The sequence below is a fragment of the Thamnophis sirtalis genome, unplaced genomic scaffold (assembly GCF_051295495.1).
Source record: "Thamnophis sirtalis isolate CommonGarterSnake01/CBP01778 unplaced genomic scaffold, rThaSir2_p1.2 scaffold_5, whole genome shotgun sequence".
Classification (NCBI taxonomy): Eukaryota; Metazoa; Chordata; class Lepidosauria; order Squamata; family Natricidae; genus Thamnophis; species Thamnophis sirtalis.
In genome coordinates this window covers 120,115,612-120,138,440 of record NW_028261385.1, presented here as the reverse complement: position 1 = coordinate 120,138,440, position 22,829 = coordinate 120,115,612, and the positions used below count along the sequence as shown (strand labels likewise).

Genomic DNA, 22,829 nt, shown 5'->3' with positions numbered 1-22,829 from the left:
CTCATCAGAGTCTTCCCCAGACTCCGGGACTGGCCCATGTTCTTCCCCAACCTCCTCACTGTCTGAGTCTGAAACCAGTTTCGCTGGCCACCAGCGGGCCACAACCGATATTTGCTCTTTCATTTAACCGCACATATTTGTTTAATATTAAACACGGATGTTTAATATTTGAATCCATATGCTCATGATATGTTTATGAAGTCAATCATAGAGAGAGGCTCTTACTGAAGACATAAAATACATTGTCCTTGAGATATGACAACACTGTAGGCTGGACAAAAATCAATATATTTACAATGGCAAAAGTCATCAGAAAACTGGATAATAACTGTCTTGGTAGAGAATTTTATGGCTACAGAGCAAAAGAGATATGGTTCACAATTAGACAAGTTGGCTCCAAGAAAATCAGGTATATCTTCCTGAAGACCTCTTCCCTGATTACAAATTGGACAGTCATCAGCATAAGTGAAATATTTGGTTTGGGGACTCTCCAATCTCACAACCTCCAACCAAAAGAGAGAGGGGGAAAAATAATATGGCTAAGAACATTCTATCCATCAACTGAAGAGCTGAATTGGAACCAAGTTGTTAACAAATAATTTGATCAGTATATGAGAGTTGACAAATAATGTGGTGAATGAATTTGAATCACAAAGTATCATTTGTAGAGCTTAGTTTAGCACATTTCCACAAATCAGACCTCAGATTCAGAGGACTTTGAGATATTGTAGAAGCCAGTAGTAATTTTGATTCCCTCCTCACTAGTGAATTCTTTTTTTTCAACAAAGAATTTTTATGTTTTCCTCCTTGATTTTCCTTATTCTTCTTTGCATCCTTTGAAGCTGATTTATTAATGGTCTAAATTGGCAAATAAAGCACTAAAATAGCTTTAAGACATGACATTACTATTGCTGACATAGAGAAGCTGACCACACATACATACTAAAACTACAGTATAGAAAAGCCAGTATTTTTGTGATACAACAAAGATGTTAAAAGGAATTCATCTCAGAAAAAATGTAATTGACAATACAAAGAACACTGCCAATGTGTATTTGACCAAAGAGATGTTAATTTTTACTTTAGTGAAGCATTTGCATACTTGTTAATATTAAAAGCAATTCACAAGTGGTACCATTTACCAGGAGAGTTGGCAGGTTCTTCTTTACTGATTTATTCAAGTGGGTAAAGACAACAGTCTCTGGGAAGCTTTAATTTGGATTCTTGCACTTAGCATTGGATTGGACTCGATATCCTAAATGATTCATGTGGTTCTGTTTCTAGTTACACAACTAGAAGCAATTCAAACCCTCTGTTTTACCCCAAGTGCCTTCTGGATACCCCTGTAGCCCTTTAATCTGTCTTCTATTGATTGCTCAATTCATGTTAATGGCAGTAGCTACTTACTTCATAGCCTCTTAAATCCTAACATCCCCTGATGCCTAATCAAGCATGGGTGCAACCTGTTCAAAGAGATCATAGAATTCCCTCAAGGGACCAGATGTCTGAGGAATTAGAAGATCTGATCATCAGGCATTGGGGCTCTTAGAGCAGCTGAAATCACAACTCTTTTAACCGTATCATTCCATACATTCTTGATGTTCTACCTACTATTTCATCATCTCATCTTTCTGTGAAACCAACATCTGTTGTGAATTGAAAGATCTTCATTTGCATTTCTGCTGTATTATGCATCAATCTATTTAGGTTGTTGTTCTTATAAAACAATAAACTTAATTTTGGACTGTAGCACACTGGAATGGAATGAGTGGGTTTTAATTTAATTTAAACATACATTTTTAAATGTCAAAAGAATATATTCTTCTCAGATGAGAAGAGATTAACTCTAGTCTGACAGGCTTTTAATAACATTTTTGGGAAGCAACTTCACTTTGACAACATCATTAATGTTCAGATGATGACATTCTCCCATTTAATTAAGTACCTTGCATTATGTGGTATATACAAAAATGTGACAGTGTTCATCAAGATTTTCTGGTAGCAAAGTCTGACAGTACTATTGTTAAGTTAAAATCTTTGGTATTCAGTGGAAATTCATCAGCAAAATTATGCATTAGGTTGAAGTCAATCCGTAGAAGTAGACTTTGTTGAGTAGAAAACAGAAGCTTTCTATATCATACTTATATTATTATTCTTAAAAATGGTCCTAAAGCATCAGTGATCATATGGATTACAAAAATGAGACCCAGTTGCAAAGATATTGAGAGATCAGAAATGTTTAAGAATACTTTTACAGAGACTTTTAAGAAAATAGTTCATACTAACCAGTCACTGTTAGACCTAAGACATCTAAAGCTAAAGGATTGGAGGTGAGGACCATAAAAAGGGGGTCATCCCTAGGAAATTCTGTTGTCTGGCCCATAATCCATTGATATCACAAAGTGAGGGACACTCAACAGATTGTTCCCTACATATCCTAAATATCCTTGCCAAGATTGCATTTTGGCAATGTATTTGGCAATCCATTTAGATAGATTTTCCCCCCATGTTAGATAATGGAGGATATAGTTTCAGTTTTTTTTAACACAATAATGCTTAGATGGCTATGTGACTGTCCTCTGCATAAACAGGTCTAAATACTTCTGGAGTTGATGATCAAACAATAAAGTAGGTGAAAGGGTTCCATCAAAGCTATATAATATATAGCTATGTGAAGTTTAGTGATAGTCAACAAATGCATGTTACTCGTAACTTCTATCATGTATGATAGTTATGAAGAAAAAGTGAATATGGACAATATATTCAATTCTCTTTCTTCGTAATACTGTGAAAGCTTGATAGAACAGATTATGCATGCAACAAACCCCACTTTGATTTGCAGTACTTGCATATCTTCATTCTTATGCATATGATGCAAAATACATAATTTGGCATCATTAAACTTTGATCTGATTTGCATCACTTTCATAATGATGTCATTAGACAAATGACATATTTTGCATTGTTGCCATGAAATATTCCTTGATTTGAGAGATTTTCCAAACAATAGAACCAATCATCCAATGAGACTGTTAAAATGAGTTTCCAGTGCTTTTCCTTATTTCTTGAAATTGATAAATGCCTTATTAAATCTCAAATACCTCTGTGTGCAAAAATATTCTTCATACTGAAAACATAGTTTTGGATACTTTACAAATTGTCGAGTTGCACGTTAGATTTAAATGCTGTACCTTTTTATGGAATAATAGAATGTAAGCTATTACAAATTTATTATAGCTTTACAGTTAATACAGTTTTGTAGCATTCACATATCCAATAACTGAAATGTTAAATGTATTTTGCTTACTTGATCTTCAAAAAGGTTTACATGTACTGCTCAGTATATGTTTACAGATCACACTTGATTAGTTTCTGAATTTAGATTGTATTATGCACTTTCAATCCATGTTCTTAACATGCTACAGTGCACTCATGATGCTGATAAAACACTGTAGTTCTTTTGTTATGAGATCAGGCAATTATGAGAATTCACTATTTGAAAAAGAGAATATTTATCCATTCTGGATCTTTGTATGATAGCGAAAATCAGTATCAAATTAAACTGTTGATTTAAGGGGGGCAGGGTGAATCCTGAACAGAATAATTTGCTATGCTAATTCTAGTAGCAAACAAGTAATAAAGAGTTACTCTGAAGATATATTTAGCCTTTGAAAATTGTCTTCTAGTGTTAGTCCTGGGTTTTATAGTGAATCTGTTAACCCACATATTTGGTAATGCTATATCACCTGTTTTGGTCTTGTATTGCAGTTTTAAGTGTACTGTTTTTACTGTATTTTTACTGAATTGACATTTATAAACAGTGAGTTTTTAATGTTCCCTCTTAGAGACTTGCTTTTAATTCTAAAAAAGTAGAGTTCAGATATTACAAATGAAATACATAATACAATATTACACTTGTCATATCTTTCAACATTACTTTCTAGGGTCAAATGCACTAGCAAACAAGTTCTATCTAGTGAGTCATTGTTTTGTAGCTCAGATTCTAAAAAAGAAGCAGAAAAAAATAGCCTAGAAGACCAAAACAACAAAACAAAACACTGGTTTATGGAAGTAGAAGAGAACCAACTTATTATTGTGGTTAAGGTACCAGGCAAGAAGCCAGGAGACCAGCTACCAATCATGTTTTAGGCACAAAACCAGCTGGGTGACCCTGGGCCTGTCACCCATTTTAGCCATAGGAAGAAGGCAATGATAAGCTGCTTCTGGAAACCTTGACAAGAAAACAATAGGGACTAATTCAGGCAGTTGCCAAGAGTCCACAAATAAGTAAATGAGTAAATAAAATAAAGGAATGCATGTACAAAACAAAGAGGTTTAGCAAATAAAAGTAAGAGCTTGAATAAGAAGAAATGCTCTGGAGAAATTAGGAGATCAGTGGGAATCGTCTTAAGAGGAAAAACTACAGCTGGAAGAACAAAGGGCTAGAGTTCAGTTTTGCTTACCAATTGCCTCGTTTAATGACAATTTGATATTACAATAGTGAAAAAAAGCAGCTTTGTGACCAGTTCTCGCATTTGCAATCATTACATCCAACAACAGTCACATGATTGTCGTTTGTGTGCTTTGTGAGTGGGTTGTGAGAAGCAGAGTTAATGGAGAATGTGAAATTAAAATCATAAATCAAAGTCATGTGATGTTTTGCTTAACAACCACAGTGATTTAAAAATTTCAATAGACCCCCCCCCCCAAAAAAAAAAAGTATTTATGCCCCAGATTTGAACTTGCAACAGCTTCCCCATGTGTTCATGTTAATGTATTTTGGGTGTTTGGCAACTGGCCTGCACTTATGAGTTTGCAGTATTCCACAGTCATAAGATTGTGAATCATGTTTTTTTTTACCAGAAACTTGTTTCCTGCAAAAAAAAAATAAAAAAAAATAATAATCCCATTGTGGACAATGTTTCACTTAATGACCATGCATTTATTTAACAACCATGGTGATTTGCTTAAAGACTGCTGCAACAAATATCATAAGATTGGGTCACTCATGTGATGGCCTACTTAACAACCAGCACAACTTATAACCATAATTCTGGGCTGAGTTATGGTCATAAATTGAGGACAAACAAAATCTAACAAAATCTTTGGTTTCACTCTTACAGTAGATTATATATATTCTAACAGTAGATTATATATATTCTAACATGTTTAAAATTTTTAAGTACAGGCTCATCGCAAAGTTCTAGGCATTATTTTTGTGGACCTATTTAAAGATATTAGGTAGATTACTTGGGGTGCTATGCATACTTCATTTCTGCTTTTATGAAGACAGCTGCTAGAATTTAATAGGGGCCTGCATATGGTGGCCATACCTTAGTACTAAGAACTCTTCTACAATGCTGGTGAAATAAAAGCCAGAAGAAATTGTCTCTCCCTCCTTCCTTTCTGTACTTATACTTGGAAGCAAAACATATTATTTTCAGGGAAGATAATATATAGATAAACTTAATAAAAGTCTTCTAATATTGGCTATGGAAATAATAAACATGAAAAGCTTGGATTATTCAATGTGTTATACAAAACTTTTTTGGGGGGGGGAATCTCTTGAGGCATGTATTTAGGAAGTAAAGTAACAATAATAACTGTTTTTGGCCTGGTGACTGAACTTCTCTATATCTTGTCTAGGAACTGTAGATGCTATGGCTCATGATGTTCAAAGTTACAACAACGGGGTGAGGAGGCCTTATGACTGGTTCTTGTGGCCATTGCAGCATTCCCACAATCATGATTGTGACTTGGGTGTTTGGCAACCAGTTTGCAATTATGACATTGCAACATCCTGTGATCACATGATCTCCATTTGCAACCTTCACCTCCACCTTCAAAGTAAAGTCAATTGGGAAGTTGGCCGGAGCTTGCAAATGGTGATTATCTGATTTCATATCTAATGACCGAACAGAATTTGGGACAATTGGAATTGTCATTGTCAGTCAGTTTGGTCACATGACATTGTACTTTATGATGGGTTGCTTAGCAATAGAGCTACCATTGAATTACCATTCTTAATTACTGAGGACTACCTACACAGTTGTCTGTGAATTGGTTCAATTTAAATAATATGCTACACCAAAACCAACCCAATCAGATATTGGATCAGTGTGGTGTGTAAAAAATGTGATATGTGACTGTGGATTATTGTGTGTTGTTCAACCCCTAATTACAACTTGTTCTATAAAAATGATTTGGCAAGATGTGAACAAAGTCCACATTTTAATTTGGAGTTTTATAATCATCTACACCACTTCTACAATAATTCTTTAGTCACTCTGATATTTTGATTTTTTTCTGGATGGCTATATTATTCCAGTTCTAACTGGTGCTTTGGTTTGTTATTCTTTCCTGATGTACTGAAGAATTATAAAATCAATTACAATTTTGACAATTTTGATAATATGATAATTTATCCCACGGTGTTACCTTGTTCTTGAATTATGACTGATGTTTCTTAATTAAATGTTTTATTCATATGAATAACTTTCTATTCCATGTACTGTATGTTACATAGACTTCATTCTTTGTGAACATTATTGCAGTTTCCCCTCTTTTCTGCTTGAGTGTGTTAATTCCCATGGTTTGAGCTGTGAGTAACCTGCCTCTTGTATGGATGAGATCAACACAAATATAGTGAAATTGTGGAATTGTAGCTAAGTAGACCTGCTTGTTTTGTAGGCACTGCAAAATGAGTGTGTCAGAACTGACTTTAACCTTTTCAACACCTCAGGCAAAAAGGTTGAGTAGTCCTATTGTATGGTGGCAGACAGCATCCTATTTCTATTACTGCTGAAGTAACCTTTGACCCAAAGTTTCTGATCACTGCTGTCTCATCCAGATATGGATGTGGCAAGAAAATATGTAATCCTTCACTGCCTTATACTATTACTGCACTGAAATGTTACCCTGAGGCAGGAGTGGGTTCCTGCCAGTTCTAACCTCTTCTATAGAAGAGGTTCCACAAATCTATACTGCCGTTTAGAACCGGTTCCAGCTCCCTCTCCCCGCCTGTCCGCACATCATCAAGATGAAGAGCAAGAGGAGGAATTCTGGGTGTTGAAGTCCACAAGTCTTAAAGCTGTCAAGTTTGAATACCCCTGGGTTTTTTTTTTCTAAAGGGTTAGGGGTGCAAGGGTCTTGTAACTGGACAGCATTAAGACTTGCGTGCTTCAAATGTCAGAGTTTCTGAGCCAACATTTTGGTTGCTAAGCAAGAGCGTTGTTAAGTGAGTTTCACCACATTTTACAAGTTGGCCACTCCCACCCAGTCACATGGCCAGCAAGCCACTCCCACCCAGTCACATGGCCAGCAAGCCACTCCCACCCAGTCACATGGCCAGCAAGCCACTCCCACCCAGTCACATGGCTGGCAAGCCACTTCCACAAAGCAGGCCACACCTACAGAAGAGGTTCTAAAAAATTTTGAAACCCTCCACTGCCCTGAGGTAATGAGGCAGGATAATGAGGAAGCAAAAAACATGTTCAAATTTAGTATCGGGCATATAAATATTCTACAGTGGTTGTTCTTGGACATTGGAACAACCACACAAGCCAGTTTTAACACATTTCAGCATGCCAGCTGCCATCATGGAGGACATATTTGTTGAAACTATGAGAGTTTGAGTCAGAGTCCCATGCATCTGGGACAAAAATGTATCACAACTCTACCTTATTACATGGATATTTCTAAATAAAGTGGTGACAAATGTGGCTTTAGCTACTCTGCCATTCTTCCATAACAGTTGAGGTATTGTTAAGTGTACTGCTATCACCCCAAATGTATTGTGTAGACCTAGAAGAATATGCTACCTTCTCTGCCCCATTTTTCCTTAGGAAGGTTGATCTTGGGCCTAATTCCCTTTCACATAAAAATCTACATTTCCGTAAACTTCCTGGCTTGTAGCTATCCATTCAAGATGACAAAATAAATTTTAATGCATGTTTCCCAATATTTAATCATCCATAGATCTGATGCTTTTACTACAGCAGCTGGGAGCTGGCAGGGGGGAATATTAAATCTGTGGCTATATTTAGATGTTTTTCCCTAGTCTATTGAAACTTTTACAATAGCTTTTCTGTTTATTTGATTTATGCCTCCCTTTGGCTCCCATGCCCATATTGTTTGGTGCTTTACATCAGACTTAGGCCTTTTGCAGTATGCACTGCCTGTTTCCCCACTTGTCCTATCTTGCAGGCAAGTCCCAAAGAGATCTCATTTATTTTGTGCCTTAGAATGTGGTTGCTTTGTTGACAGCATAATTTAAAGAGATATATGGATGACTGAGAAATCATTTGCCCAAATTTGGCCAGATGTTTTTTAGACATGATTGGAATTACATTGCCCTTGTCTGCAAGGCCAGGCAATATTAATGTCTCAAAACTTCAACTGCTTGCAAACCCCCAACTCCTGCCTTTGGTTTTTGAAGATGCAAATGTGTTATCATTTGGCACGTAACTTCAACATTTCCATTTTTAATTTTTTACCATTTTAATATTTCTAACAGTTGAGATCCACAAATAAGATTCTTTAAATTTTCACTGTCACCTGCTATCACTTTCAAAGTATCACAACTGAGCCATCATACTGTAATACAGCTTTATTTATAACTTCATTTCATGCTGAATTACTATTTATATACAGTGCTTTCCTGTAAATCACTTTCCTCTGTGTAGAAAATGGATGTTGCAATCAATTGCCTTGCTCCATATTTCTAAATGTTTGTATAATGGATGGATTACACTGGCGTGCATCCATCTCACTGGCACATCTGTCATCTCAGCTTCTGGATTGCATCAATTTGTCAATTTTAATCAACTTTCTATAGTCAGCATAAATCATTGAATTTAGAAAATGTGACACATTTTACCCTACTTATTATTTACTTTGGCACTGCGTTTGTCTAATTGAAGTCTTGAACAACTTGGAAGGAACTACTAGAGTGTTACCAGTGGGACGTTAATGAGCAGGCATGACTAACATTCTGTCTGAATTTTTCTATGCATCAGAACTAAGAACAAGGTCAAAATAGTTATGTATCGATTAGTCAATGGAATTTAACATTCCTGGTAATTAGTTTTTCATTTAGTACAGAAATTGGGACAAAAATCGTTCTAAGGCTAATCAAATAAATTAAAATAAAAAAAGATTGTAAGGAATTGAATCCAACAGTTGAATGACCTCTGGTGCCTACTACTGATCTTTCTTTCTTTCTTTCTTTCTTTCTTTCTTTCTTTCTTTCTTTCTTTCTTTCTTTCTTTCTTTCTTTCTTTATTTATTTATTTATTTATTAATTATATTTCTCCCTTAAAGAGATAGAATTCATGGCATATGGTCAGCTAGTTCACACATACATTACTTGGGTGGCATACAACATTTAAAAATCCACAGATAAAAATCTCACCCTACTGACCCCATGGCCTCAGCAACACAATCAAATCAGCCACTTGATCAGCTCCATCTCCATTCATGGCCCCCAGGCCCACTGACAAAATCAGATTTTTATGGCCTTTTTGAAAAGCAACAGGTGGAGGCTAAGTTTACCTAGGAGGAAATGATGCTCCATAGAGAACAGGCGGTCATTGGGAAGACCCTTTTTCATGGTCCCACTAGGCGTACATCCCTAATCGATGGAACTCAGAAGATACTCTGCCCTCTTGTCCTGGTGGGTCAGATGGATATAATAGGGGAGAGGCAGTCCTTCAAACCCCTAGCACCAAGCCTTGTAATGTTTTAAAAGTGGTAACCAGCAATCATTGTACTTCTTTTAATCTGAATGTATGTTATATGGGTATGTGTGCATGCTGTTGTATTTTGTTTAGGACTAATAGGTAGCTGTACAGCAATATCAATAAAATATGTATGCATAACTGTGAAATCCAAGTCCCCCTATGGATTATTGACATCAGTGAGAGATACTAAATAAATTAACAAAATTGAAACAATTGCATGAATTCAACCTGCATAGCTTTCAGTGTCATATTGTATGTATGAGTGTTTAATATATATTTGAGATTATAAAAAGCTCTTTCTGTTTAAAGTTTCTATTCTCATAATGATTCCAAATCCAGAAAGCACACTGAAGATTCAACTTCTGGTATCTCTGACATTATTGTTTTTCAACTCTCCTTATAAATACTTATTTATTGTTGAGGAAGGCGATACAGGATTCTAACTCTAATATCATCCCTGCTAAAATTGATGGTTCAGACACAGGTTGCCATAAAAAGAAAAAAAAATACCTGTTAGTTGCAGTTTAAGAACTGGTTTGTTTAATTTTGGGCCAAGAAGTTTTGTGAACCAAGCCATTATAGTTTGTGAAACATGGTTTATGGTGAAGAGCCAGACACTAATACTTTATTTAACTAATATCAATTAAAGAAGCTATGGAAAGTGTAAAACAAGTCTGCCTTGGCTGATGGAACCATAATGTTGACATTGAGTTATGAAACTAAGAATGGCCATTCTGGTTAAATCTCGGAGATACTAATAGGACTGTATACTGACCTGGAAGTTTTAAAAAAATGGCCCAAAAGAAGGCAATACCAAACCATTTCTGTACTGTTTCCAGAAAACTGTGTCTGTATCAAGCTGAGTTCAGCTCATCTTGAAGGAGTTTTTACTTTTTTCTTTAAACTTTGTACAGGTTATGCTGATAAAAGAATTGTAGACATGTCCATCATGCCTCTTTAACCATTCTGTTATACACTGGTTCACTTGAACAAGTCCGCTTGTGTTATCTCTGTGATCTATAGATTACCTGAAATGTCAAACTTCATAAGGACGTTTCTCCTTATTACATTATTACAGGTACCAGATCTGAGCTGCAGAAAACCAGACGATTACTAGAAAGAGCAGAGATACAGAATGCTCTACCCCATTGTCTGATGACTGTCCTGATTTTTACAGTCTAAATCAGGGGTGTCAAACTCATGTTGTCACAGCAGCCTCACATGACATATCGGAACCTTTTCCCCCTTTGCTAAACTAGGTGTAGGCACATGACACATCCAGCCGGTGGGCTGTGAGTTTGACAGCCCTGGTCTTGATCATTAATTAGCTTTCATTGTTCTGAATGCAAAGGATATTTGAAGTGAGATACTTTGTTACACAAGAACAATTTCTAAAATAATAGAATTCAAAGGAAATATCTTCACCAAATTGAAAGAATGCTTTAATTGTCAGATTTTGATAGATTCACCCCCCTCCCCCAAAATATTGATAGTCATCAGAGTTCTCTAATCCTGACTGATCTAATCCTCTTGTCATCTGCTTTCTTCATCTCCAGGCAAATGTGTAAAGAATTTACTGATCTTTTGGCCCAAGACCGGACACCCATTGGCAATAGCCGACCAACACCCATCTTGGAGCCAGGGATCCAGAGCTGCTTGACTCACTTCAGTCTCATCACTCATGGCTTTGGTTCCCCAGCCATCTGTGCTGCCCTGACTGCTCTCCAGAATTACCTGACGGAAGCTCTCAAAGGCATGGACAAGATGTTCTTGAACAACAACTCTGCTAACAGGCACACTTCTGGGGAAGGACCAGGTAGTAAAACCGGAGACAAGGAAGAAAAGCACAGAAAATGAAAAGAGAGAGAGAGAGAGAAATCAGAAAACAAGCTAATGAAAATAGGGGGTAAAACAGAAAGAAAAGGAGAGATTGAGAGCGATCCTTTGGGAGGAAAAACATTTAATTTTAGCTTTAAAATATTGGATTGGGTTTTGGAAGAATTACACTAGGTAGGTCACATCTGCAAGTAATTTTTAAAAGAAAATAAGGTTCAGAGGCGCACAGTGGAACAGGAAGAGTGGCTCTGGCAAAGGAACTTTTGAAGATAACATCCAGGATTTTTCACTTCTATCATCCCACAATACTTTTTTAAAATAATTTTTGGTGGGGATGAAATTATAACAGATAAAAGCAATCAATAATTTATTGGAAGAATCATTTTGATAATGTTGCTATGTTGGCCGAGGTACACAGTCTGTTTCTGTATTATTACTATTTTTAAAAAAACCTATCTAAAGTAGAAAAAAACCCCTAAGGGATGGATATATTTTATATTGGACTGTCCCATCCAGAGCAAGTTTCCTGATTTTGTGCAAAATTTTTGCTGTTCTCTCTCTGTGTGGTCTGAATAGCTGGGCCTCAAATTGGTCAGTAGCATTTGGCCAAAGTATTTCCTAATAGTGAGGAAAAAGGGGGAAATATGGGTCTGTCCAAACCATGAGTCCTTAAGAAGAATTGTTAGTAACTACACACAGAGGGGATGGGTTCTGGCTGTGAAAATGTTAAAATGTAACCAACTACAGTATATGGATAAGTAAGTGGAAGAGCTAATGGATTGCTCCCAGGTGCTTCTGCTTGCTCTGGATACCTACCTAAAGTGTTAATCAAAAACTACCCACTTAACATATTTAATCCTGAAACTTGGGGGCTGCAAATAATCATTTTTTTCTATCCATAAGGATGTGTATAATTTGTGTATATATGCTCCATTGAGGTATTGGATTGGATCCAGACTTGGTCATATTTGGAGGAGATCTGTTGTAATCAAAATTAGCCATTATAACTCTAGACCTACAACTCAGCATGACTAAGTCTGAAACCAAATAACTGACCATGAGTCAAACCTTTGTTTCATAATAATATATGCCTATCATGAAGTAAACATTTTCATGAAGTTGTACCTGTGGAAAAACAAGTTGCACGGGGATGCAACAACTGTGAAGAACAGGAAAGGGAAAAGGAACATTTCTTTTTGTGGATAGATATAAAGATCAACATGCCTTTTCTTTTCAATTGCAACTTTTTTCATAACTACTGTTGTATGGAGGGCAAATGTTACTACTGAAATGGCCCTGTGCCTGAAACTGGTAATCTTTATTCCTAGTTTGTTTGATAAAAAAAATTCTAAAATACACATGGAGCTCTCACCTGGAACACTACCTTTTACATTTCTATGAAATAACTTGTCCTATTGAAGGGGAGGGTTGGCAGTGCCCCAACAAGAGCCACAGATGTGTGCTACAAAAGTGAAAATCCATGTATGGAAGAGACTCATGTATGCATTGGAGTGCAGTTAGGCCTCCTAGTCTGGGAACAGTAATGGTACAGATAATGTCACATTTTTATACTAAAATTTGAGCAATGACTGCCTCTCTTTAAAATGTCTCAGATCACAGACACACTCTTTGTTCTTTTAAAGAAATGTTAATAAGAAGAATGTCTTGATAAGTATGTTAAACCTTCTCAGAAGTATGCACCTTTTTAATTTTCTTCTGTTTCCCAAAGCTTTGCCCGCTTGGCTTATGAGCTTCTTCAAAGAGGACTAGAGCTCCGTACACATTTCATCAGGTACTGAGATGAAAATCCACAATTCTGACACTTTTCCTTTTCAAATCAAAGTCAGTTGTTTTGGAATTCTGTAGGTGTACTTCTTTAAAGAAGCTCAAAGGGAATAGATTAAGGCTTCACTAACTGAACAAGTGATGCTGATTTAGAAGGAAATACTATGTCCTCCAAATTTTATATATATATAATATATGGTGGGGCAATAGTGTTTGATGCACAGAGTAAAAGCAGATATTACCTTCTCTAAAAGAGGAAATATAAGAATCATGGTTCATTATTAAATTACTATCTAAATTTAAGGAAATCAGTTTCCCCTCGTTATCAAAGGAGTGTTGCCTTGGAAGACAAATAGTTGTCTTGACCCTGGGGTGGAAGAGGAGGAATTGGCCATTTCCCAATAACTTGCAGTGATTAAGTATGAATTACATTAAAAAAATTAACTCCTATTTTGGAGTAGGTAGGAAAATAAACCATCCTTAAGGGGAAAATGAATGTTACCCTGCATGTTATCACTTTGCAAAAGTTTTGTTGATTTGACAGTGGCTATGGTATTTCATGCATTTTGAAAGATTGTTTCCCTTTGTCACAACAGCTTGTGTCTATGCTTCATTTTGGCCTCATATACTGAATTCATTCTAGAAGATGAGAATAGGATAAAGATGTATTATGCCTGCCACCCTGATCCTTAACACATTATATGGCTGTAAGTTCCATTAATTTTGGTGGAATTTAATTCCACTTAAGGGAACATTGAAGGCTTGGGTCTATGGCTAATCATCCATGCGGAAGTCAATTTTTTATTTGAAATGCAGTTTTCAAATGCTATTTGGGTACTTGCAGTTTTCAATAAAAGTTAGATCATTTCACACTATAAACTGCGATCACATAATACAGCAGTGGTTAATTTTTCATTCGAAGCAACTGCACATATCATATGCCAGACAGTTGCATCTTTTGCAGCATATATACAGAAATGTATCAATGTGCAGATGCTTGAAATATTTTTAATTTATAATTGTTAGTACTTTTTCCATATAGCAAGCTATATACCATAGGTGCTAAATTATACATTGTGCATTTAAAAGGTGACCCTGTGATTCCTAATTCCCAACCAAGCCAATTAAGATGTACTTGAAACTATTCTTTCACATCAAGTGATTTTGGTGTCATGAATTCACCTTTTTGTTTGTTTTTATCTATGGACATCTTAAGGCACCATTTCTGAGTATATTTATCTAGGCAGGAAAGTTCATCAATCTATCAAGCATCCATCCATATATAGCATTTAATTACTAAAATTGCAGTTCTATTGACTTTAATAGGAATTGATTTAATGCTAACTAAATTCAGTTGTGGGAGAAGTTGCAAATTCTGATCTTAATTCATATCTGTCCAATTTCAGTGATGTTTTAGGAGGATGAGTAATTAAACACAGTATTTTTACAATAAGATTGTGATCATGGCTATTGCAAAACTTGAAAAATATTAACTGAGCTTCCATATGGCATTAATTCATTTTAATTAGGAATGTAGTAAAACAATAGTTATGGTCAAAATACTTTTTTATTTTTTGGAGAGTGATATCTTAGTGTAGCCATTGTACTCTACTTGAGGAAAAAAATGTTGGTTCATTTTTGCTGTCTTGAGTACTAGTGTTTTTTTAAAAAGCTGCCCAATTTAACAAGGCAATTAATAGGCAATTAACAATTAATATATTAAATATTGCAGTTTAGTAGGAACTGTCCCTAAGGAAAAAGAAATGTGTTCATCATGAAACACAGTAAAGTCAAAACTGCAGTTCCATCTACCCAGTTTGCTATATTTATTTTTCAGAGAATTGAGTATGTGTTTGACTTGATCCTATTAAAGCCAATGGAATTTAAATGTGTTTAATATTGACTGGATTACACAGCATTCTTTTAAAATAGCTTCCTTTATACGACATACTTGAAAATTGTATCTTGTTTGTATGTCTTGTCCATTCCAATATCCAGAAAGAAAGAAGATAGGAAAGACAATGGATCTTTATGTTCATACTATTTTAGAGGACACTTTATGGTACTTGAAGGCAATTGCAGTATTGATTGCTTTTATCTTTTCTCTGAATTTAGGCTTTCTTGCCCAATTTTATAAATATAGCAAGTTTCCTATTGCAAAATAAAAATAATTTACTATTCATCCTGTTGATATGAACATGAAAGATCCAAATTTAATTAACATTAAAAAGGCCTACTGAGGAAATATTCCATTACTTAAAATTCAACTGCTTGTGCCTAACATACAGATTATCATTAAATTAAACAAGACATTGAGGCAGAAGAATTGAAAAGCTGAACAGCTAATCAGGAGATATTTTGCTCTTAATGGACATGTAACTGATATCGATTACTGAATCACTTGCCTTTTACTTTTAAATGCTGCTAAAGTTTGTTGCATAACATCCCAGGGAACCTGATTTGCTGTTTTAGAATAAAAATTGAACGATTATTTGGGTATGGGAAGACCAATTATTATTTAGCTTTAAAGAGCAGGTGTTTGGAGGCATTATTTGGTAAGCGTGTTCCAATCTCAGCTTGCTGACCCTCAAACTAATTTTGTGTATACATATGAAAGACAGAAGGAAATAGAAAGAAGTGCTTTTTTACTGGATAGGATCTTCTGCCCCAATAACTTGTTAACTATTCCAGGAGAATATTCTTTCACAAGGTGTTTTTTTTTTTTTTGGTATCACCAACAGATTCTGTGACCCTGCAGCAGAATGCACAAATGGATTGAGCAGTATTGTCTACACACTGATTGGCATCTTCATATTTTCAGAGATACATTTTGTGCAATCCATCCTTTGCTATGCCAAGCCCTACTCTTCCCCCATCTCTTATTTTTGGTAATTTTATTCCTCATCCCATCAGTGTTCTTAGAAGCTAATAATCTGACCCATCTACTTTTAAGTTTTTTTTCTTAAAGAGCTTTGTAAATTACTCAAGTATATAAAAAATTGGCTGCCCGTGCTACTGTTACATTACAGCTGCAGGACCCACCTTTTTCTTGAAGCAATGTATTAAAATATTAGTTATCAATACAGTCTTAAAAGTAATTGATACCATTTAAATCTCATGAGTAAACACATGAGATTAATTTATGAGTAAAATAAATTTATGGTAAGATTAATTTATGAATCAATTATACCTTGGTGAAATAAAAATAAAACAGTATTTCTCACTTTTCTAAATCCTGTAAAACCATATGACATTTCAGCACTACATATACAGTTCCACTACTGATGAATTACATCATGAAGTCAGTGCACAAAATTTTGTCTTACACAGCACTTTTGTACTGTGTCCCCTGCTTAAAGGGTGGTATTGTATAACTGGAGGAAACAGTTTGGTATCCCCATGGACTGCAGTTGTAGAAAAAATATCTTTGATCAAAACTCTTTAAAATGTCTGAGGAAAACTGAATGTTTTGATTACACAGGGAAAACATAGCATTGCCATTTAATTCATTTAATTTTCCCAGTATTATTGCAGGATTGGGGGAGTAAGAATGAAATTCTTGTCTCAGCTAATACTTAAATAGGAAGAAACAAATTTGCAATATCATTAAAAGTAGTTCATAATATAATTTTTAGCAGAAGAAACTATTTGAAAATTCCTGTGTATCAAACTGCTGTAAAAGAATCTAGTAGGAGAAAACCAGCATTCCTAAATTCAGAGAAAATTCTGTTGAAAAATAATATAGTTTTGAAATTATATACATTTGTGACAGCTAAAAGCAGGTATACTGTTGGTTCTCTTGCCATTCATTTCTGCTCTTTGATGAGAATGTAACGTTTTCCCATTCTCTGCATTATGATGCTTCATCTATTGCACTTACTGGTATTTTAAACACCATTCCACCAAAGACTATGACCTGCAATAGATCATAGTCTTTGGTGGAACAGATCCTCCCAGGCATAGAAATGATGTGAGGCTTTACCAAAGGCTCCCCCAAAGTCACTTGAAATAAAGCAATTGTCTCCCTCTTTAATAATCCAATTGTTAAATCAACCTTATTCTCCATTATTATAAAATTAAGATTGGCTGCTCCTTGGTTGTGTCACTTAAAAACTAAATTTGGAACACACTGACAAATACTGTGCTCAGGCTCTTGTGCTTCCTGCACATCTCGTTCTATGCTTGGGAATTGTTCTTTATTTAAATATTCTGTTGTGTATGAATAAATACACATATGGCTGGAGTAGTTTTGTTATAACCCATCCCCTACCCCCCAAATTTAAAAGAGATACCACTGGTAGTTGTTCTGAAGCCAAACAGGTGTGCTACCATGTGTAATCTTCTGATAATTTGGAATGTCCCTTTACATAGCTCTCCAGTTCTGACAAGTACAGTTAGCATCATCAATCAATGGCAAAAGCTGATAGAATGGTCAATACCATCTGCAAAGCTGCTATTCTCACCCAGGAATCTTATTTCTGATAGTTCCCAGTCTGTTTTTCAGCTACATGAAGTAAGAAGAATTGATGCTATGAATAACAGAGGTTCTTGTCACCTGTTGTTTCTTCTGGCTGTCAGCAGCTTCACATTCAACAGGTGCAACTTTTCCTCTTACTGTCTTTTGGCCAGCTTTGCAGTAGATAAAGTCTCTGAGCCACATAGTAATACAATCGCCTTACTGGAAACATTCTATATGATTTCTAGAGTAATTTAGAGAGTAAGGTTGCATTAGTCATGAATATTTAAGATCTGCATCTTAAGGAAAATGGTTTGAAAGGGAATTTCTGAAATTTGTTTTAAATGAAACTTTTTCACTTTAGGTTTAGTATATGGATGGACAAGTATGTGACAATTTCTCACATCAGGCTTCCTTTAAATGAAACCAGCAATCAGGAAAGAAAGGACTCTTTTGCCTGTTTCCCTTTGGGGTGGTTTCTCTTTGAAATGGCCTCCCTTTGCTTTCTGTCCAAGCTCTCTATTGCAACCACTTTGGTACACCTGGGGAAAAACTACATGTTATTGTAAGGTACATCCCATAGACAGGGAAGGAAAATGGGAAAGCACAACTTCCCTATGGCCAAACTGGCAATCAGTCTGAATGAAGGAAAGCTCTGAATTCATAGCCTTCTCTTTTCACCTTTGGCTCAATCAATTCATCCAGTTAGATGATTGAGTTCTCAGCAGTTTTCCAGAGGGAGGGGGCAAAACATCACCCTTGAAATAGTAATGGAACTACAATGGCAGCATGACTAGAAGGGAAGGACAATGGACCAGTAGTAATTCAAGACATTTCAAAGGGAGTGGGGGGGGGGGAAGAGGGAGGAATGAACCACCACCCAACCCTAAATCCCCTGCCCCCACAAAGCCCTGAATGGTCACTGGTGATCTAAATAGCACTTTGGGGAAACAAAGTGTCCTCTGTTGACAATTTAAAGGCATCCTCCCATTCCATCCTTGCCCCCTCTTTTCTGCCCAATTATCTGCTTAAATTTTCATTAAAAGAAAAACTGCCAAAGTGGTAGGGATAACCATCCACTAGTGGAACAAACTAGCTGCTAAATCAATTACAAGCACCTTGCTCTAGAGTTGCTTATTAGACCTAGGTGAGATTCCTGCTCTTCCACTGGATTTACCTTAGAGGCATTTCCATGTATTATTAAAACCTTTATCTTTCTTTTGCTGAGTGCTAATAGAAATAATGGAGCAGGGGATTCTTACAAGCATATTGTTAACTCAAATATATAACTGGCTGAAAAAAAAATCTGGATGATGACTAGATGGCAGCAGAGATACAACAGAGATTTCTTAGCTGTTTCTTCCATGTAGTGGATTTTTGTTACCCAGAAAGAGTGTCTCTAAGGAAGAGAGTCTCCTCCTTTTTCCAATGATGATGATATGTCTTCAGCACTGAATGCCCCCCCTTTTTTGTGGGACAGCTCTGACTAAAACTTTCCACCCGTCTTAAAAGCAACTTATCTGCAGTTAACAAATTAATGCTTTAATTGCACTGATGTATGTTCTCGGCCATATGTTTATTAAAATATATGTGTGAGTATATGTTTTCCAGTATTGGTATTTGTTTTCTCCAATTTTCTATCTTATGTTTTTTAAAGAACATTTAAAATGAACAATGATGTGTGCTGAGAAAGAATGGGTGGCTAAGAACTTTGTCTGTGTAACCCCTTGCCACCCACCTGTTCTATGAAACCCATTCGAGGAAAGTTAAACCCTTGTGAGCATAGAAGGGAATCTGTGCTCTCACAGTGAATTTTTAAGAACTGAGGACTCAAAGAGTAAAGCTAAAATGAGGCAAATTCTTATACAAAAAAAAAAAGGACTGGGAAATCAATTACATTATCTTTTTATGTTATCACAAAACATAAAACTGACTCCTATTCTTGAATAGTCTTTCCATTAACAGTGGAAAAAATATCAATTGTTTTAGGGTCTCTTCCAGAAAAGTAATGGGGTGGGTTAAAAAATGGGAAAGGTATTCAATGATGAGTTTGTACATATTTATTTATGCTTAATTTAATGGGATTGTGTAAATACAGCAAGCAAGTAGTTTGGGGATTATTTATCTGTGACTATACCTCTGTGAATGGGCGGGGAATTTAAATCTCGGGAGGGTTGAGATCAAATAGAGAAAAAGACAAAAAAAATACAAGCGCTTGATACTAGATAGTACCCAATCTGATTTTTTTTTCATTCTTTATTGACAAACTGTTATGGTAATGGGTAGAACTTGGTTTCTTGTCCAGTGATGACCTGATTTACATAAATAAGAAGAATAAAAAGATTGTTGTGTTTTGTTGTATTTTCCTCTTCAGATTTTTCCCTCTCTCTTTTTTAACAAAAAACCAAAACAAAACATTGGTGCTGCTTCAGTGCTGAAGATGGATTTACTTCTGCAGCCGAGAAAACAAACAAAAAAGCTTTCCCATTCTGGGCTTCTGGGAAATTCAGGACCTGGTTCTACGGTGAAAACAAAAACAAGCAAAAAAATAATAATAAACGTTGCTTCTCAGAAGTGTTTGACCATTTGACTTTGTCTGAACTTGCTGACCGTCTCTCCCCCCCCAAAAAACAAGCAGCCTCCCCTTTCCTTTTTTTTTTCTGACGAGTTTCTGCTTCCGCACTGCCGGCCAGATGTGCGAGGACCAAGACGGGGGGCGGGCGGTGGCGGCGATTGTCCGGGCTCCGAAGCCCGCAATCCCGTTGCCTTTTCAGCAAAACCGGCATTTACAGGCAGACGCAGCCGGCTCCTTTTGTTAAACGCTCTGAGAGTTGTCAGCCTCTCGCTGCCAAAACCGCAGATTGTCCCTCGAGTCCTTATTTCGTGTAAAGGAGGGCTTGCTGCCCCCCCCCCCAAGTTTTATGTTCGGCCCTGTCTACCTCCCCAAGTGTCTGCATGGTTGAGCCTATGGACGGAATGGTGAAGAAGAAAAAAACACGGAGAGTAGGAATATTAACGGGGTTGAGTTAAAGACAGGCATTTTGATTTACATTGGATTTTGGTCCCAACTCTGGGAATGGACTTGACGCCTGTCATTTAAATTCAGTTGGAGCGCCCGGCAGTTTGCTGAGTTGCCTGCAGCAAGGGAACAAAACCTCCGGCCGAAGGGCTTGTGGGGACGATTTGGGGGGAGGGAGGAAGAACCCGAATTTAACGCTATTTACCTTCTGCAGAGCCCAGCTTTGAATCGAAACGGGTGATGTAGGAGTAATTCCAACTGAATTCGATCAGTTTTATTCCCAAAATTGGAATCGTTTGGATTTTCTTTTTCAGGAGACGGGGATAGGATTGAGCACCTTGTTTAAAGCAATCTACCTTCGAATTTAAAGTTGGATTCTCTGAAATTGACTCCAGCGCCAAGAGGCTTCAAACCTTCGTTTTTTTGCTTTTCCTTGAAGTTAAATAAAAGATTTGAGTCGTATTGTCGGCTGCCTTTAGATTAACTCGGCAATACCACCGAGTGATACTGTAAGAGACTTTCTCACTAACGGAAATGGCCCCTATAGAGTGAAATAAATCCTTACTCATTTTTAGACGTCTTTCGAGGGGAGGGCATATGAATCTCACAAGTAAATACAATTATTATTAAATGGACATGATCTACCAATAAGAAGACGGTCCCAATGTATTATTTTCCACTGAAATGAATTAGTGCGGGCGTATGGGTGTGAACAAAGTCGTACTCTGCTCATTTGAAAAGAAAAGAACCCCTCCCCCCCCCAAGCCCCCTTCAGCCCTAAGACTGTAGTTTGGCGGTTCAATCAGATAGTGCAGAGGGTTAAGCCCAAGAGACCAAGCCCAGTAAACTGCCGCATCGGGATATCTGCCAAAGAAAGCTTTTTGCATTTCAAGGCGAGGATAAGTTGAGGGCAAAGACTGAAGGAAGCTTTCCGTTTTCATTTGAAGCAAGATGTTCATTTTAATCCTCCTCCCGGTTACGCGGGTTACCTTTTTATTACTCAGTGTCCCAAATATCGGGGTGGGGGGGGGGAAGAGGAGGGAATTCATCAAGTTTTATTTGAAAGTGCACCATAGGACTGATGTCATCAACTTTGATGTTCTTGGAATGGGCCAACAAAATGCATTTTGTTAACTGAAGTTTATTAAAAGGTCCTTTGCAAAACTATCAGGTGGAAAGCCTTTTAAAAGAAAAGAAGATGAAAATATGACCAAACGAAGGGCAAATATTTGGAATAACAAATTTGCATTGTGTACACATACGGTTTCAATTCTAAACAAAATAATATGCAAATATTTAAATGCCTACACTTTTTATTATTCTAATGGAAGGGGAGTAGGAAGAAACCAGAACATTTCACTGGAACAGGAACAGAAACTATACTTCCTGTTCCAAATGAATTTTCTGCAAAAGTTCCTTCCATGGTGCATCTAAGCAATCTTTGCCAAACCCACTTCCCTGAAATATTCAGTTATAATTCCTTCCTATAATTCTTACCCAGCATAGCCTCTGGTTAAGGATGATGAAAGATGTAAATCTGTAGGACACTGTGCCAAAATCCAGTCATTCCCTTTCTTTCTTTCTTTCTTTCTTTCTTTCTTTCTTTCTTTCTCTCTTTCTTTCTCTTTCTTTCTTTCATTCTTTCATTCTGAGCCCAGTGTTCCAAATCAAAGTGTTCCAAACTGGGGCCTCCAGCTGCCCTGGACTACAACTCTCACAATCCACAATCCACAATCCCTTCACAGAATTGAAGTCCAACATGGTTGGCCAATACCAAGATAATGTCATGCTGGAAAGCTTTTCTTGAGGTGTAAAGTTTTGTAGACTTGATGCTTTCTTAAATGGTTAATTAATGAAAACTAATCCTGTGTAGAATTTCATAGAAAGAAGACTACTTTTGTGACTGAGAAAAAGTTTTTAATCTTGCAGCACAATAGCATCTCTTACTAGGCAGGGAGAAAATGTCTCTTTCCCATTCAGGTTTTGACACTGT

The 22,829-nt window shown here is 36.5% G+C and overlaps 1 protein-coding gene across 11 annotated transcripts in view; it reads left to right on the top strand.

The window, feature by feature from the left end:
- The window catches only part of TFAP2B (transcription factor AP-2 beta), a 62,441-nt gene extending 42,060 nt beyond the window's left edge, over positions 1-20,381 (top strand). For 8 of the 11 annotated variants that reach the window (XM_087716789.1, XM_087716783.1, XM_087716785.1 and 5 more), the window contains 3 exons: positions 11,297-11,556; positions 13,306-13,368; positions 16,103-20,160. In XM_087716789.1, coding sequence (XP_087572915.1) covers positions 11,297-11,556; positions 13,306-13,346 — 301 coding nt within the window. In that variant the 3' untranslated portion in view covers positions 13,347-13,368; positions 16,103-20,160. Of the gene's footprint in view, positions 1-11,296; positions 11,557-13,305; positions 13,369-13,957; positions 14,069-16,102; positions 20,161-20,191 lie in introns of those variants that run through there. The other 3 variants (XR_015696794.1, XR_015696795.1, XM_087716786.1) reach the window with 3 other exon arrangements.
- Positions 20,382-22,829: the final 2,448 nt, after the last annotated feature.